At 40.4% G+C, this 17,189-nt stretch overlaps 1 protein-coding gene across 1 annotated transcript in view; it reads right to left on the reverse strand.

The window, feature by feature from the left end:
- Window positions 1–1,686: 1,686 nt before the first annotated feature.
- The window catches only part of LOC104458276 (serine/threonine-protein phosphatase 2B catalytic subunit alpha isoform), a gene marked incomplete at both ends in the record, with an annotated part of 33,293 nt that continues 17,790 nt past the window's right edge, over window positions 1,687–17,189 (reverse strand). The window contains 4 exons of the mRNA XM_010084027.1: window positions 1,687–1,761; window positions 4,043–4,168; window positions 13,253–13,347; window positions 14,773–14,850. Of these exons, the coding sequence (XP_010082329.1) occupies window positions 1,687–1,761; window positions 4,043–4,168; window positions 13,253–13,347; window positions 14,773–14,850 (374 nt within the window). The remainder of the gene's footprint in view (window positions 1,762–4,042; window positions 4,169–13,252; window positions 13,348–14,772; window positions 14,851–17,189) is intronic.

The following is a 17,189-nucleotide window of genomic DNA, read 5'->3' on the forward strand; positions in this document are numbered from 1 at the left end:
CCGGGTCATTCTATGATTCTATGATGCAGAGACCTGCAGCCGGAGATGGCCACTGTCCCCAAAGGTCCCTCGCACCTTGCCACTTGACTCAGCTTTTGAAAATCCGCTCCTGACCTGGAACTCGGCTGGGGGAATGCTGGCGCGCTGCAGCTTTAGAAAAGTACCACAGGCCTATCCGTGCAGTTTGTTAGTATGACTTTACAAGAAAGCATCAGGCTCATGCTGAATTAATTTAAAAATCCTTCCCATAAAGCCTTTGCTTTGGCATTGCGTTCGGTGAGATTTCAGCCTGAGCTTAAGTGCTTTCTTGAGCCAAGGATGCTAAGCACATGGTTTTGTTGCTACTGTATTTCATTTGACACAGTTTTTACTCATCGTCTGCCTCCGTGCTGTTTCACACACTGCTTTAATTACACAGGAGCTACTTATTTAAATTTCACGACAAAAAAATTGGGCACAATATTCAAACAGGTGTTTTTCTTCTCTCCACTGATTACCGGTTTCAATAAATTCAGTCTTTGTCCCAAGTCCTGCAAGATAATTGTACACGTCCACGCTCTGTGGTGGGTGCAGAACAGGGAATTCCAGCTGGCTCTTCAGAGTAAAATCCAACTGCTATCACCCATACCCTTCTTCTCCAGAGCAAAGGAAACACTTGTCAAAACCCATGATCTAGCTTCTTCTTCCAAAGATTAAAAATAAAGACTCTGACAGAGAAGTTTAATTATTCACTACAACTTCATTAAATATTTGTCTTACTTGAAAGCTCTTCATTCTCCCTGTTCATTCATTCTACCTACAAACACCTTGAGAATATTTGGTGGTGCTAGATTTTTCCAGATTCTTTTTAGATTCTTTAATATTTCTGTTCTTTTTCTAGATTTTTTTTTTAAAAATACTGAAAGCATTCACAGCAAGAACATTAGGAATGCATGGGATTTTTTTCTGTTTTGCTCAACTGAGAAAGGGCCATTCTGGAGAACTGCAATTTACTCTTGCAGAGCCTAACAGAAAATAACCTATCTTAAAATAAATGGACTTCTAAGAATCCCCAAACTGCAAGATATAAAGTATCATATACAGTCAAACCAACAGGTAGAAGGCAACTTATCACCATATAAACTCCAACCCAACTGACAACAGAAGTGACCATTCCTCTCTCCTGAGCAAAAATGTCAGGTTGAAACATTATCTATGTTTGCACGTTTATTTTTATTGATTCTATTGCTTCTTAAAGCCTTCTAGATACACAAGTGCATTAAGAGGCGACTAATGAAACATTTTCAAGTACAAGTCTTCCAAAGTTGTGGTACCGATGCTTTGGAAGGAGCTCTGCAGGAAGCTAATGTCATTGTAGGAAGATAATTTAATTGTTATAATTAAACTTGCTACGGGAATCCCTGGGATCTTATGCATGAAATCAACATCTGACCCCTTCATGACAACACAACCCAGATTTCACGGAGGGAAAAAGAGCGAGACCAAGGAAAGGGTTAGAACAGGGCAGAAGATCCATTAATTCTTTCCAAAGCATGCAGTAAGCAAATCCACTGGATTCTAGCACAACAGTTTCTTTCAGCAGCACAGAACTTAAATGGGACTCAGAAAATTATCCCAGGGTTAGTAAATAAACTATTAAAGTAGTTTCAATGCAAACAATCTCAGCCAAGGGCAGGAGGCTCCTACCATCAAACCCGTCTTCCTCTGTCCCCAATTCATCATCTGAGCAGATGTTCAGCACATTTACCAGCATCTCTGTCACTAAAATGGAAAACAAATGCAAAATGTTAATATTAAGCTTCCCTTGTCTGTCAGAGAGTAAACTCTAGCTGTAGCAGTGTTACTGAAAATTCAGTACAGAAATGGCACCCACTTTTAAGCAACGTGGACCTTGTTTTCCACATGTAGCAATATAAACTTGAAGTGTCTCGTGTAGTTAATAAAAAGTACAGGTTTCCATAAAAATTGTTTCAAATATAACGAACACTGCAACAAACAAACCTTAAAAAATAATGCGTATACAAACTCTCTTTTTGAATTGTCAATAAATTAGGTGACTTTTGTCTTCTCCCCCTCAATATGGTTTTGCCTTTTCCTCAACTTGGACAGCCCAACTGACCACTCTTGTCTCGCTGCTACAGTACAGTCGGATTTGCATTCCTTGCTTAGCAAATGGAACAACATTTCAACTGAAAAAAATTACAGCAGGAGGGATCACAGAATATTTATTTATCCAGGTTTTGGGCACTGTACTTTCAGTTCAACAAAACATTAAACCTTCTAAGATGTCTACAAAGGGGCAGCATCTCCTGAAATCCAGGACAAATAGAGCAGATGATCATTGTAGGTCCCTCTCAGCTGGAACTATTCTGTATTTAATAGAATCATCATTACTCAGTGAATTCAGAGTATATTCAGCTCGCTTACTTTGTAACTTGGACACGAAAGGGTCAGCCTCAGGCTACCCCTCATCAGGTTCCAGCTCCTTCTGGAAAGCCAACAGTAAGACACTAACCAGAGAGTACACAGAGTAAGAACAGCCAAAAAACCCCCCCAAAAAACCCCACCAACAAAAATCACAACCAAGGAAATGGAATTTAGAGATCAAAAAAGCCAAAGTTACAAGGTAAAATGTGAAATCATTAGCAGATTGAGAAAAACTCCACTACATCTACATGTAGTAAGTATCATTAAGTGGGTTACCAGGCATGTCTAGCCTTGCACTAGCTACACAGGTTGGAAGTCTACATTTTTTAATCAAGTGGTTATTAAAATCCTCTTCTGTGACAAGTATGATGGCTTAGCACATTAGAAGGGTGGGACACAGCTATATTTTTCCTACATTAGTGAAGGATTTAATATTTTCCTTTGACAGGATTAGTGGAAAGATTTTCCACGCTAACAACCACCAGCAAAACTAACAGCTTCCTACCTTGGTTGGCCTTTAAGGAAAAAAATCTATAAAAAAAAAGGAAAAAAATAAAAAGCTGTGCAGAACATCAAGTCTTACATGCATGAGTTTTGTTTTGCAGAGAAAGGTAAAACACCAATTTCATTCCTTGGGGCTCTAAAAGTACCAAGCAATTGGTAAGAGTGACCACTGGGAAGACGTGAAGGAAGAAACAAAAAACAAAAAAACCAAAAAAACCACCAAACCAAACCCAAAACCCAAGAAAAAAGATGGAGTGTTCATGGTCTCGGAATCTCAACACATCTGGCCGTACATCTTGCAGCCTCACATGAGGAGGCCATCGACGGGAAACCTCTGGAAAAATGACCCAACAGAGCATCGTACAGAACCGCAATGTGTATGGAGAACAGGCTCAAGCAGGGTTTTAAGCGGTTTGAATTATGTTGTATTCATTTAACATGTTAGGCCAAAGTGTTTCCATGCCTTTTGAGTGCTAGTTATTCATAGCATGAAGTTGTCTTCAGGCAACATCAAGCCACTGTGTTCCAATAAAACATCAGTGATGTTCTTCAGACAAGGCACCGCACACCCTGGGCAGCGCAGGGGCTCAGGTGCAGGTTCTCCTTTTCCGTCACCTCCCTACTCTCTCCAGGAACAGTCAACCAGACTGGGTCTGAGCATCACCATCTCTGTGCTTCCTGGTGAAAAAGCAACCCATCATCATTGCATCAGAAAGGGTAGTTGGTGTAAGCAAGCATGGTGTAGTGAAGTCTGCTGTGATGTCCGTTGAGCACTAAGCAGCATCCAAGGGAATGCCCAACAGCTTACAAAGGAACTAATAAGAATTTTATTCGGCGACTGGACCTCTGGCCTGCAATGCCACAAAATCTATTTCTACAGCAGAAACATAATGGCATCATAGCCTAGAACGAGTGGAAATTGTAAAAACATATGAGAAGTGTGATTAACCATTGGTAATTGCTTGCCTTCTGAGGCTTGTTTCTTCAAATTTGTCCTCGAAAGTAAGTCATCTGTCTTCAAATTATTCTTGCCATTTCAAATAAACGAGGCCACGTGCACAGCGACTAAGAAGCCTTTTGCAGTTTCTACGAACAGAGTCAACTTACACACCTTTCTCACCCACGAACGGCAAGGACCAGGTGAACACGTCCATAAAGTTTGGAAGCCAGTACGGATGAGGAGAGCAGTTGAACTGTCTGATATTCATAACGTTGTTCTCATATTTCAATACTGCAGCTGGAAGGGAGAAGGAAAGAAGCAAAAGAGACGTCAGCCACGCGTGTGGGACTGGCCGCCGTCTTGCACCATTTTAAATTCATAACATTCTTGTCAACGCGCACAAAGACTACATTTGGGAATGGGCAGAAATACAGATATTTAGGTCACTGCCACTTTTTAAAGCATCAAGTTCAGTGTTAACTTGTGTTAATGGACTTCAGGTTCGTATCTGAAACAGGATCTGGTTAACTTTAAGCTGTTTTTACAATATTAATAGAACAAAGTAAATCAAAGTATTACAAAACATATCAGTAAGAAACAGGTATTTATTTCTAGAAGAAACCATAGCTGTACTCAGGGCCGGTGCAATCAAAAGTCGGATGAAAGAGGGAAAGGCCGAATGCGGCTTGGGTAGAGAGGGCAGAGAGCACAGGCAGGAGAGAAAGGGACAGTATCAGTTTGGCTAGGGAGGAGGAAAGTAATCAAGTTGAAAACGCAGCAGATGAAATAAGATGAACTCTACAATAAGTCCAGATACCTGCCCTTTTCAAACTCATTTTCCAAAGCATAAAGTTTTCCCAACACTAAGCTAACACTACATTCCACACCAAATCTAGACTTTCACACACTTTTAACATTTTTATAGCAGTAAGTGGCTATTGGGGTGCGGTAGATTACCCAAACCTCACTGATACCACCAGGAAGAACACAGAATAGGGATGGGTTCAGCACCTGTAGTGACGGAGAGCTTTCAATAATATGGTCTTTCAATAAAAACCATCCGGTGCTGGTTTTCTATTGTTCACTTTATGGGCCAACTGCTCCAGCTTGGGAAACAACAAAATTAAATCTCATCCCTTACTTCTTTTTTCCTTTTTTTTTTTTTTCCCTTTTCTGACACATGTAATGTAAAATCTTAATAATGCAGTTAAGACTCAACCTGGCAACAGTATCTCTAACCTAATTAGGACACATTTTAATTTACAGAATCTGTTTCCTGAAATTCAGTAATTTCTAAATTGCACAGGCACCGAATATGTGTGCTGCTGGATGTGAACAGAGCCATTTATGAAACAGAAGAGCAAATATTTCACTGCTCATGGAGAAAAAGGTAATTTTGAGATGACCAACTAAAACCAAAGGGACTCATAACTATCCTGAACTCAAAGACACTGAAGACAATACAGTTACAGGAGACTGCAGACAGGATCTTTAATCAACATGGGACTAAGCCAACACAGGCTGAAGCTTCCACCCACTGTAAAAGGTGATGGAAGTTTACATTTTTATTACCAGAAAAATAAGGGTGGGGTTTCAGTTTTCAGAAGACAGGTCAGTGAACTATACATGAAGTTTGCTGGTCATCTCACTGCCAGCATTTACCTCTAGCTCTGAGTGTAAATCCCAGCTCAGATGCTTGCCCTCACGCGGGCAGCGCTGACTTTGCTACGTCCCGCTGGTCACCACCCGAGCTGGCGGCCATTCTAGTTCTGTAGCTGTAGACAAGCTGTCATCAAATACTTTTCAAGCTGGAGGCAATATACTGCACATATTGGAAGACAGTTCTGTAACTTAATGTAAGCTTCAATTTGCCTTTCTACGCTATGAATTAAGCCATCCTGATGCCATCTAGTAACCTGTGACCTTCAGAACGATCCTCCTCAGTTTTAGTCACAGAAAAATGAACCAAAGCAGCAACACGCACGACAGAACCTTCACTGATGATGAAACACCATCAATCAAAAGTACATCAGCGCTGGCGGTGAAGTTTCACAACTGCAATATGCCACAGCACCATAGGAAATGCGGCGTATCGGAACGTTGGCTGAAGGGGCTGAACATTTCTGCTGATTATCCACCTCCTTCCATTGACTAAACCGTGCGTCAATAAGACAAGAGACTTTTTCGATGCACTAGATTGTTCCTTCCTACAAAAACTTCCCACGTTGCTCAATGTCTTCCCTTTTGTGGCCAATGACAGAGTCCAGAGTGACCTGGGAGTTTCTCAAACCTACACACACAGCAAACGGCTCGCTAACATGTATGTGAACCTTGGCCAGGTAGACACTCTCCATTTAAATAAACCACATTTGACTCCCGCCCAGCCTCGTCTGACAGCTAGCAGCCATTCCGCTTCTCAGAAAAATAAAAAAGGCTGAATATATGGCTATTAACAAAAATGAGAAAACTAGTGTTGATGCTCTTAATAGTTCCATCACTTTTTGGCTGAAATTACATACGGCAGATTGAAATTCATTCTCCTCCTATTACAGTGAGACAATTGCATAGTAAAAACTAAATAGTTTGTGGTTTTATAGCAAAATCAGTCAAAACCACACAAAAAGGACCACGTAATGGTTTTGAAGTTTCATTTAGAAGGACTAAAACTTCATCATCTTAGTGAGCTAAGGTAGTTTCGTTTCCCACTATTTCTTCAATTTATCCATTAAGTCTATTTCTAAATTCTATGAAAACTGAGTAAGTCATTTTTACAAAAAACTTTTAAAACTGGCCTCTAAAAAAGCAAGAACCATAAGCAGAACAGTTGGAAAACATCCAATTAAATGTAAATGGCTTTAGTTAGTTGAATTGGTTTTTGGGTTTTGATTTTTTTTTTTTTAAAGGAAGACAATTTATTTTGAGATTACTGTAAACAAATAAAACCATCACACCACCTTATTAATTCATACACCTGAGTATCTTACAAAAGCAAGTTCTGATAACGGTATTTTAAAAACTGTTCTCTTCTGTAAATGACCTGTACAGCTTTTCCCCACAAATGGCTCCAAAATCCACTTAAAGAAAAATAACAGTATACAATAGAGCAGCGTAATAACAGAGACAGAAGTCTTCTAAAATAACCCTACCCTCCAAAGAATAAAAGAAGGTAAGGTAGTTATCAGTATCACAAATACTTTCCTGAATTTTTAATTTTAAATCTTTCATTTATAAGCACAATGTACACAAAATATTTTTATTTGGTAATTAATGAAGATGATATTTCACATTAAATAAACCAGCTCTTGTTACAATTACGCAGTTGTGACTACGGCTTTAGTGGTCAGAAGAAGCAGTTTCACCTGGATCAAGAAGAAAATGCTTCTCAGATAACAGCAGGAGTGTCCCTGAGCTTTTCTGGCCCCTTGCTTGCTGGTTTTTTTCTCCTTTCTGTTGGCTCAGAAAAGGTTTCACTTTTGCTTCATTTCTTAGTCCACATTAACTTGATGCCTAAGAAGCTATAGGAGACCCCAGCTGCCTCACAGGAGCAGGAATCTTTTGAAGACTATTTCGCTACAGGCCACGCGGTCGCTGACGGAGGAGACCATGGAGAAGGTGGGATGGGTTCCTTCGGTTCTGAAACCCACAACTGAGGAAAACATGACTCTCTCCAACATTTCTAAGTTCAGTTTCTTATTATTCCAGGTGGCAACTCCTATACTTTTCTTTCCAAAAGCATACTCAGGGAGATGCTAGCAGACCAAGCCACCAGTCACAGTTTTATAAAGGACAGCAAGAATCTTCTGTTATTATTCTTAATAACCACACACATTTTAACCCCATTTTGGTCCGCGCTGCTGTAAATGAGTTTTAGAAGCTGATGTTTTGCAAAGTGAAGATGTGCAGATATCCCAAACGACATTATACCTCTTTCCAATGCTAGTAAACCCATATATCAGATGCCGAAATCACATTAGAGTGAAATGAAACACTAATGCAGCAGGCAAGGGGCGTTTGGACTGTTCGGCTTTAAGCATTTAATATTGGTACCTAAGGATGGAAATACTGGAGGTGAAAAATGTACACCTAGGAAACCTCCTTCCTTCAGTGAGAAATGGGAGACAGCTCTTCAGGGTCAAACAGAAGCACCCAGTGCCATCCAAGAGCCCCCGGGGCATCACCTTGGTCTCCTTCTGTTAAAGATGAGCCTAGAGCAGCCCTGGCTCCTGTGTCATACCTGTCAAGTCTGAGTGGCTGTCTCAGATCCTCCTGGCATCTCAAATGGTGCTTTAAAAGCCTAGATGCTGGGAGCTGAATTCAGGCCTTAGACAACGTGAACAGCATTGAACTGTGTGACTGATTCAGAATTATCCAAAGACATTATGTATCCTGCTTCAGACCAGCTGAATCATTTTTCAGTATAAATTAATTTATAACGTTTCCACCAGAGAAAAAAATAATGAGCACGGCAGAAATACTAGCCCAGAATGAACTACATGTTTTTAGATAAACAACCTCAAAATAATGTTAGCAAACAAGTTAACTCATTTTCTTGTCATTTTTCTCAGAAAACTCATCTTGCATTTAAAAAATAAATGCTGTGAAAAGTCTCTCAAATTCTTCATACCTAAGAAAGAATTTCAATTTCTGCTTTTAATGCCAAACTAACTTCAGCATTAACTGTGCAACTGGGAACAGTGCCTTCTCCTCCAGCAGAGTTGCTAAGTAACCACAGAGTTTGCTGCCCAAGACAGGTCAGGGATAAGGGTTAGTTAAATGCTTAAGGAGTTTAAACATTATCAAAGGAAAAAATGGTTTACTATACAGGGTAATGATGTAAACAATCCAGTGCAGAAGCAGGGCCAACTGCAGTTGGGAAAATCTTCCTTTACAGAAGTTTTTTTATTTTACATGTGCAATTGCATCTTCCAAAGAAACAGCACAATAGCATCCAAGATTTTGTCAACAGACTGCAAATATCTCTTCTGGCAAACTTCTCTGCATCAGCAATGAGCTGGCCTAGATACCCTGACAGCTGCTCTTCAAAAGCTTTTGTTTCCATGACAAGCCCTCATCGCAACAGCAGAGAAAAAGCATTAAAGAAAACTGATAGGGCAAACAGAAGGTTACACTGCTTTGTATAGCTATTATTTCTCAAAGATCATCCTTGTCTTCCACGTATATTACTCTGCCTTCGTCCACTATGAAAATAATTTTCCTGTTAGATCCATTTGGACCAGGTACATTTCTTAATGTGTATCTATGGTATGCCACATGCTGATGCTTTATACACGCTTCACTGATCTATTACTTATCTGATACGTTAACAAGCATACCAGTGTACAGCTGCCTTTGATTTTTCCAGTATCCCAAACTCCCCTGCATACTTTCTTTGGGATTTTCCTTCATCATCTGCTTTTTCTTTCAGCAACACCGTGTATACATTGCAGCATGATGGAAGAGACATCAAGTTTTTTTTTTTTTTTTAGTAGCTTTGGATTCTCTGCTGGTTATTTCACCACTATGAAACCTAATCTTTTAAAAATGTTCAAAAGATAATAGTCTGTCTTTAGACAGCTAGTTAAAATTGTTCACTCAGCCAAAACACACGCACTCACTGAAGTGACAGCCAGACAGTAAAATATGAAGTATTGCCAATGACTTACAAATAAATGGCCTGCCTCTGTAGAACTTTGTAAAATCTTTTGCTTGCCCCCCCCCCCCCCCCCCCTTTTTTTTTTGAGCAAGTCCTTATTAAGGCATTAAGAAATATTAAATGCAGGAATGAAAGCTTAGACACCGTACAAGGCCAGCACATCATACAGTGCAGTAATTTTTGGCACCATCTTACTCTATTGCATTAAGAGAATTTCTCCTGGTGATGGGCACCCTCAAATCCAGGGGCAAACCTCTACTTACTTACACAACTTCCTTGGAATTTCTTGATCAGTACAGCTTTCCTTTGAGGCCCTGAAGTCACAGGTAACTATCACAATCCAATTAACATTTATCCTCTTGCATGGAGTTTTGAACATTTCCAGAAGGAGTCGTCTTAGGAAATCATCAATGCACCAGTAGTTCTTGCAGTAAGTTTTAGCAATGATCTTAAAGTATATTTTTCTTTATGCCTTATAATAAGATAAGTGAGAGCACAAATGTTTGAGAAAGCTAGGAAACCACTGAATAGAGGCTCAGAAGTTGCCAAAAAACTTAGGTATAAACTCCTCCCCTTTGCTCTCCATTACAATGAATCTGGAAGGCATTAATAACAATAATAGAGAGGAATAGTCTTGGAAAGAAGAGGGACGCTAGCCTCCCCATATTTACGCAGTTTCCGAGTCTCTGGATCGCCTCCTGAAAGTGTATCTCTCCGTCTGCATTAACTACACAGGGAACCCCTGACAGGAGCCTCCTAATGGAAAAACCTCACTTTGGCACCCAAAGCTGTGCATGTGTGTGGGCTGGGGCTGCCACAGGACCAGCAGCCACATGACGGATGACTTAGCCTTCAAGAGCCAATGGCCAGTAACCAAAAGGATACAGAGAACTCCCTTCGGTGCCAGAATCCAGCAAAGCGCAGCCAGATTTCCATCACGGGTCTGTACTGTGAGACAGCCCACGCAGAGGGTCCACAGCCGCGTTATTAACAGCAGAAATGCTGAACGCCGTCTTGCTTGGGTACCTTAGTTCCAGCTACTCCTGAAAATTCCTCTGGGAATGTCGCCTCCCGTCTGCTCTTTGAGTACGTATCTGATTCCCAGTGGCTGCTCTCCAACGGGGACTGAATAAGCCTTTGGATAAAGCTGGCAACCAAACCCCCTCCCTTCTGAAGTGCTTCGAAGAAGAGTAAGAAAGTACATCTGCTATAATGGGTATGAGAACTATCAATCTGGGATAAAAAATGAGCATGCCAAGCCCCTTGGCAGCTTTTAAAAAAAATGTATTTCTCTTAATCAACACTGCATTTAAAAGTGACCCATGCACGCCAGTGGGAGAGAAAGCTGCTCAGGAATTTATTTAGGATGACTTTATAAGCTAAGTGAGAATAAGAAGCGTACTAAGAATGATACTAGAAAGGAAGGCACTTACTACTAGGAGAATAACTCATTTTCCAAGCACTGACAGCAACCAAAACCCCAAACGACCTGTAAAAATCAATCAGGTTCTGCACCACTGCACGATGAGGCAGCTAGAGCAACCATCCTCTAACACCTCTGCACGGAAAAGCCTTCCTTTGCCTCCTGAAATCAGTCAGCCAGAAGCCCTGTGTTCTCAGTTAACTCATCTCCTGCAAAGCAAGGAAGCTGTGTTTTGGACGGACTGAGGATGACGGGGTTTTTCTTTTCTGGCAGAGGGAAGCAAGCCCCAAATGCCCATCCAGATGAAGATGCGCGAGCAATGCAGCACGGAAAACTACGCACTTTCAATACCAAGAGCCGGTGCAATCAGTCACACGAAATAATGCGGCAAAACTTTCTACGAGAAACCAGGAAGCAGTTAAACCCCACAGAAATTAATTGCAAAGCTGCTAAAGGTCAGCCTCTAAATTTACACCAAGTTGTACATTACGAAGCAGCACACCGGAGCTGATCTTGCACCACAGCCAGAGCTCACACGGCGCAGGTACTGCCAGCAGTGCAGGCAGCTTCAGCCGTGACTGCAGATAACCAGCACCTTCTGCTCGTTCTAAGAGCTGCCTGTGAGAGCGGAGCATCCCGGAGCAAGGGGAACGACCCTGCCTTCCACAGCGGAGCTAACAGAGAGGCGCGTATCTTCACCACCCAAACCTCATCGCTTCCAATCCGAGATTTGGAATACTATAAATCACTGCTTTACGCTTAGCATTGGCCTTCATGGCAAAAATCTCACCTTTTCACCCATCACCTTCGTGTGTGCAGAACTGCCTCCATGTATTACGAAACAAAAGGTTTCTGTCACCTCAACTCGTACGGCCCCGTCACCCGGCTGCCTTCTGCCCAAAGCAGCCAGCCCAGAGAGGAAACATACTTCTCCACCAACAGCAACCCTGCGGCCAACAATATTAACACATCCCTTGTTTTCAGGTTGCTGGCACAGCTCCTATAGAATTTACTTTTACAAAAGTAGCTACTGACAACTCTGCTTGCGTGGCTTTTTACAGAATGCTTTTTTTTCTACAAGTTAACACGCGTAGTGAGAACACCAAAGTGCACAAACCCCACCAGCCAACAGCAAAGTGCCTCCTTCCCTTGCATACAATTCATGGCATAACAGCTTTTAGATTATAACTTTTATAATATAAAATTATGCCCGAAAAAGCTTTCTTTTGCAAGTTTAAAAAAAAAATAAAATTCCTTAGTTCCTTTGCAGGCAAGCATCCAAATTAAAAATGTCTCTTCTCAAGAAAGACTGATCTCTCTGCAATGGAGCTACTTTCAAGAACATAATTTTAAAAACTCTTATTTTTCTCACAGAGGAACAGAAATAACTTTAGCTTTACTGTGAACAGGAGAAAGTAAACATTATTGCTCATTTCAAGATATAGGAGGACAGGTTTATTAGAATTCTTTACTTTTAGAAACATGATTTTTTTTTTTTTTTTTACAGTTCATTAGATGAGATTTCAGGGAATGCAGCAAATTAATAAACTCAGAGAAGCCACAAACACTTGTATTCAGGGAGTCTTTAGAGAGTGACCAGTGACTGCTTATTTACGCAGTAACCTTTTTTTTTTGGCTAATGATATTTAATTTCCTACGTAACAGTTTTTCAGTGATTAAAAAACCCAAAACATAATGGAACTCAGGCAATAGCTATCCCATGCTTTATCCACTGTCAAAGTTTGTTAGCTGGCTAGAGGGCTTGCATATACAAAGTCCATTAATTTTACTGGAAAGGAGCAAAGGGACAAATAATTAATTATAAGGAACACTGGGCTCTGCACATCTCACCCACAGCATTTCTTAATATATTTCTCTCTGTTAATAGAGCTGTTTTCAGTTTTGCTTCCTGCGTAACATTTAGTGAATAACATGCAGTCAAAATACAGAAATATCCTTGGGCATATTAGAACCTACAGTTATGTTCAGAGGCATACATCTGCCTCTAATAGATTTAATTAGATTTGTATTATGTAATAAATGGAATGGGCATGAACTAATAAATAGAGGAAGAAAATGGGCATGAACTGCTGAACAAAGGAGTGAAAAAGGAAACTAATGTAATATATTTAGAACCACAGAATGGTTTGGGTTGGAAAGGACCTTAAAGATCATCCAGTTCCAACCCCCCTGCCATGGGCAGGGACACCTCCCACTAGCCCAGGTTGCTCAAAGCCTCATCCAGCCTGGCCTCGAGTAAAGAGAAGTACAGCCTACTGTATATTAACAGGAATTAAATTCTTACCTTTGTTATTGTATACATCTAGATAATTTGGTGCAGAAAAAATTGTGATTAGTGAAGGGAAGCCTGTTGTTTGGCTTTTCCTGTACATACGGTACCTAAAAGGAAAGAGAAGACACTAATTACTGCCCAGTGTTGTATGTGTATTTGTCACCGATCAAATATAGTGCAAAAAACCTTAGTGTGTTAGTGCACTGGCTGCTAACAAATGCCAAGACAGAAAAACATGCAGATGTGCTTTTTAAAGTCATTGAAAAAAAAATATGTCCTGCAAGCTTATTCATTATATCTATTTGGGATGGCCAAAAAATTAAAAAAAAAAAGGCTTATTGGACCAACGTATAATCAGTTAAGCATTAAACCTGCAAGTAACTGGAAGCAAACCAACCAAATAGTACTTTTGTTTTATTAAGACACAAAATAACACCAAATACTGCTCTTTAGTCTTCAGCTACAAGAAACTGGAGAATCTGGCAAACATCCACAATAGCTGCACTGAAAGGATTGTATAGCTTCAATGGAATCCGTTCTACAAAATTTTATTTTTCACCCTTTACTGGAAAGCAATACAATAAAAATGAAATTTCACCACCCTTGGGTATTTCATGCCAGTTATTTTTGGCAGAGTAATATCTTGCTTTTAATTGCATTGGGGTTTTTAAGTATGCGATAATTCAAACATTCAGAATAGCTTTTTATATGCATAGTGAGAATCGACCTCATTCCTACAATCTTGCTACTTTATCTTTTATTATTGTTCAGGTTGGGTAAAGTTTCCACCTCCAAATCAACACATTAATAATTTATGCAAGATATGCAAAGCTATTTATTCAGATACCAATCCTTCATTAAAATCTCACAAGTACGGTACATTTCAATGAATAGGTAATTTCTTATAATTTTTTTAAGCAGCATAAAAAATTCTGTCCTTACACAGGTAACAGTTTTATAAGGGAACCATCAACACCACCCAGTGCTTGACCTGGATTGTTTTTGCACACTGTGTCTTAATAAACTCCTTCAATTCCTGACTGATAGCCCTGCATGAAATAATTTTTGGCACAAGTTTATTGTCTTGATAAAGTGTAAAAGCAGAAGTTTCAGGTAGGTGTGAAAGACTTAGGAGATGACAGTTCTGGCATTCGTGAGCCAAACCACTTCCCAGGCAATCAGCGTGTCAGAAGGCTCAGGCACATTTGCAAAACTTCTTTTGCTGAGCTGAATTTGTTTTCCTTCCCAAATTTGGCATCAAAATCACTTTTGGTCATTTTATGCCACTTAAAATCACTAAGGATATGTAAGTGGGATATATGAGGACTCATTAAGTCCTGTAACTCAGAAATAATCATGTAAGACATTCTAATGCTAGCTTATGTTTCTATAGCATTAATAACAAGTGAAAGCTGTTGCAACTTAATGTTCAGTTTTCCAGTTCATTCTCAGTTATTCTTTCTTTCCTTGCTCTTGTTTGACAATGGTAAGCCATTATTCATTCTTAGTACGCCCTCTCCAAACATACTTACCCAGCATCCTGGGCTTCGTGAGCTCGGAGTATAGATAACAAGTTATTGTGCTGTAGGAATTCACATACAGCAGGGTAACTGTTGGAAGAAAACAATAACACCTGTAATGGCATAGCACCACATTTAGCTCTAACTTTCAAAAAATGTTTTATCCAACATCCATCATTCATGACATCAGTCCCTCTCTGAATCCAGTAGCGACGCTAGCAGCATCACCTTTTTGCATCCCACCCCATAACCACGTGGAGACGAATGCTGGAAAGCTGCAATTAATTATGTAACAACAATCACCCCGTCACTTGTGAGAAAGAAAATAATTTCTTCTCTTATACTTTCAGACTCAACGTGCTCTGAAAAAGAAAAATGTGATGCAGTGGTTGCCTGCAACAGAAAATGTCCTTGCCCACTAACCACAGTCTGGACAGCAGGTAATAAGGTGGTCTGTGGAAAGAGAGGGAGAAAGACAGAAAGAAGGAAGTCAAATCAGTCTCTAAACTGGAGATGTTTGATCTTCTGAACTTCATCTCCTTAATAAACAAGAATTAGCTTTTCCCTTGGCAACTTAAAATGTAAATTCTGTGACGTTCAAAAGCCCCAAAATGTGCCCATCTTTCCAAGACGCGTTCTACTGTATGAGTGCAGACAGAATCACGAGGTATAAATGGTGACAGAGGAATATGATCGAGGAATCTATCGTATCTTTCACTGCACACGGACAGCGTTCCTTTCAAGGAGAACGGAGGAGCCCTTTCTTACAACCTGAGCACTGTGAAAACTGTTCTTGTTGTAGAAGACACTGAACACATATGGAAATCACATACAACAAAAACAAAACATAGCGTAACCCAAACGCAGAAATAGTAAGTTTTTTAGAGAAAAGCTATTTAAAATAACTAAATAAATGTTACAGAACTTCAAACGACTCCATTTTGTTGCTTTCAAAAAGAACTTTTGGGTTTTTTTTTCCTGTAGTGACTGTTTTCTCGCTTTTAAACCACTGGTGACTCTCCGTGATGGAGAACAAGCACGATGGCCATCTATCACTTTGAGACAGGAAGCAAAACCTCTCTTCTCCTGTCATTAGTAATTTCATACAAGAACCCAAGAAACTTCCTGTTTTCCCTGTAAAAAGCCACGTGTAACAAGAGCAAAACAGAACAAAGAACATTCATGGAAGAGGGTAAAGGAGAAGTAGTGTTGGAAAAAAAGAGATTTCACAGATTTGGCAAAACCTTACCAACCCCCTTAAAAACGTCTTTATTCAGATGACATCCAGAGCTCTTCCCTTTTCTCCCTCTTTGGGCCAGTCCTGTACAATTTCTTTTGCCTTATTCAGGTTTATTTCCCACCCTTGAAACCAAGCCATCGTTCAGCTGACTGCTTTGTATTTCACGACCTTTCAGCAGGGTGGGAAGCGGGCTGGCACGGGCAGAGAGCTGGGCTGCCTTCTGAGCACAGCCTGCTCCAAAGCAACGTCTGACCTGACACGGACCAGGAGACAGACTTTCCAGGATCTGAGGCCCAGGATGTGACACGTAGACGTTATCATTTCCTCTTCTCATTGCTGTGCACGTTGGAGAGCAACAATCAAACCCATTGCTCCAAAAAATCAAAATTGGTGGCAAAAGGTGTAAACCTTACATAGCAGCTCTGAAATGACACCTGATGGCTGAAGGAAAAGCAAACCAGACCCTGCATAACATCTATTCACCATGCTGATGTCCCACTATCGACTCAACTCTCCCATAGTTCCAACAATAGAACAGCCAGAAAGGCTGAAAGCAGGTAAGACAAGGTGTTAGGGAGGACACTGAAGTATCTCTTTTTCACAGCATCACTTCTGTGCTGGTTCTGCAGCACGGTGGGCTTGCAGCGTGCCTGTAAATAACACCAACTCGCTGAGTCTCTGAATCTCCCAGGGTAACTCACACACAGGTATGATGTTACAGGACCATCCTCACTAGCAAAGACCTGACAAGAGCAGGCTGCTTTGCAGTACCGTAGGGGTAAGACCTGGTAACACTGTTATGCAAAATGTTATGCTAAACATAGTGAACAAGTTAAAAAAAAATATCTCAACTAAACATTCTAGAAAAGACCTGCTGTCCCAGCGATGATTTCATGGACCACCTTCAGAGCCCCCTTGCAATCACTTAACAGCCTCAACAGCTGCTGACTTCATGCATGAAAGAGATGAAAATGAATGAAAAAAAATTGCAAAAATGTAATGCATCATCTTCCTTCAGTTTATCCAAGAGAAACACTACAGCTTGCTTCCAGCCTTCCTGGACGTTTTGAAGATGAAATGTCATTTATACAAAGCCAACAGAATGGTACATTGCTGGTTTTGGACTTGACCCATCCAGTATATATTCTCAGTCGCAGGTTTGGTATTTGGAATTGTCTAAAAAGATTGC

The sequence above is a fragment of the Pterocles gutturalis genome, unplaced genomic scaffold (assembly GCF_000699245.1).
Source record: "Pterocles gutturalis isolate BGI_N339 unplaced genomic scaffold, ASM69924v1 scaffold33246, whole genome shotgun sequence".
In the NCBI taxonomy this organism is placed as follows: domain Eukaryota; kingdom Metazoa; phylum Chordata; class Aves; order Pterocliformes; family Pteroclidae; genus Pterocles; species Pterocles gutturalis.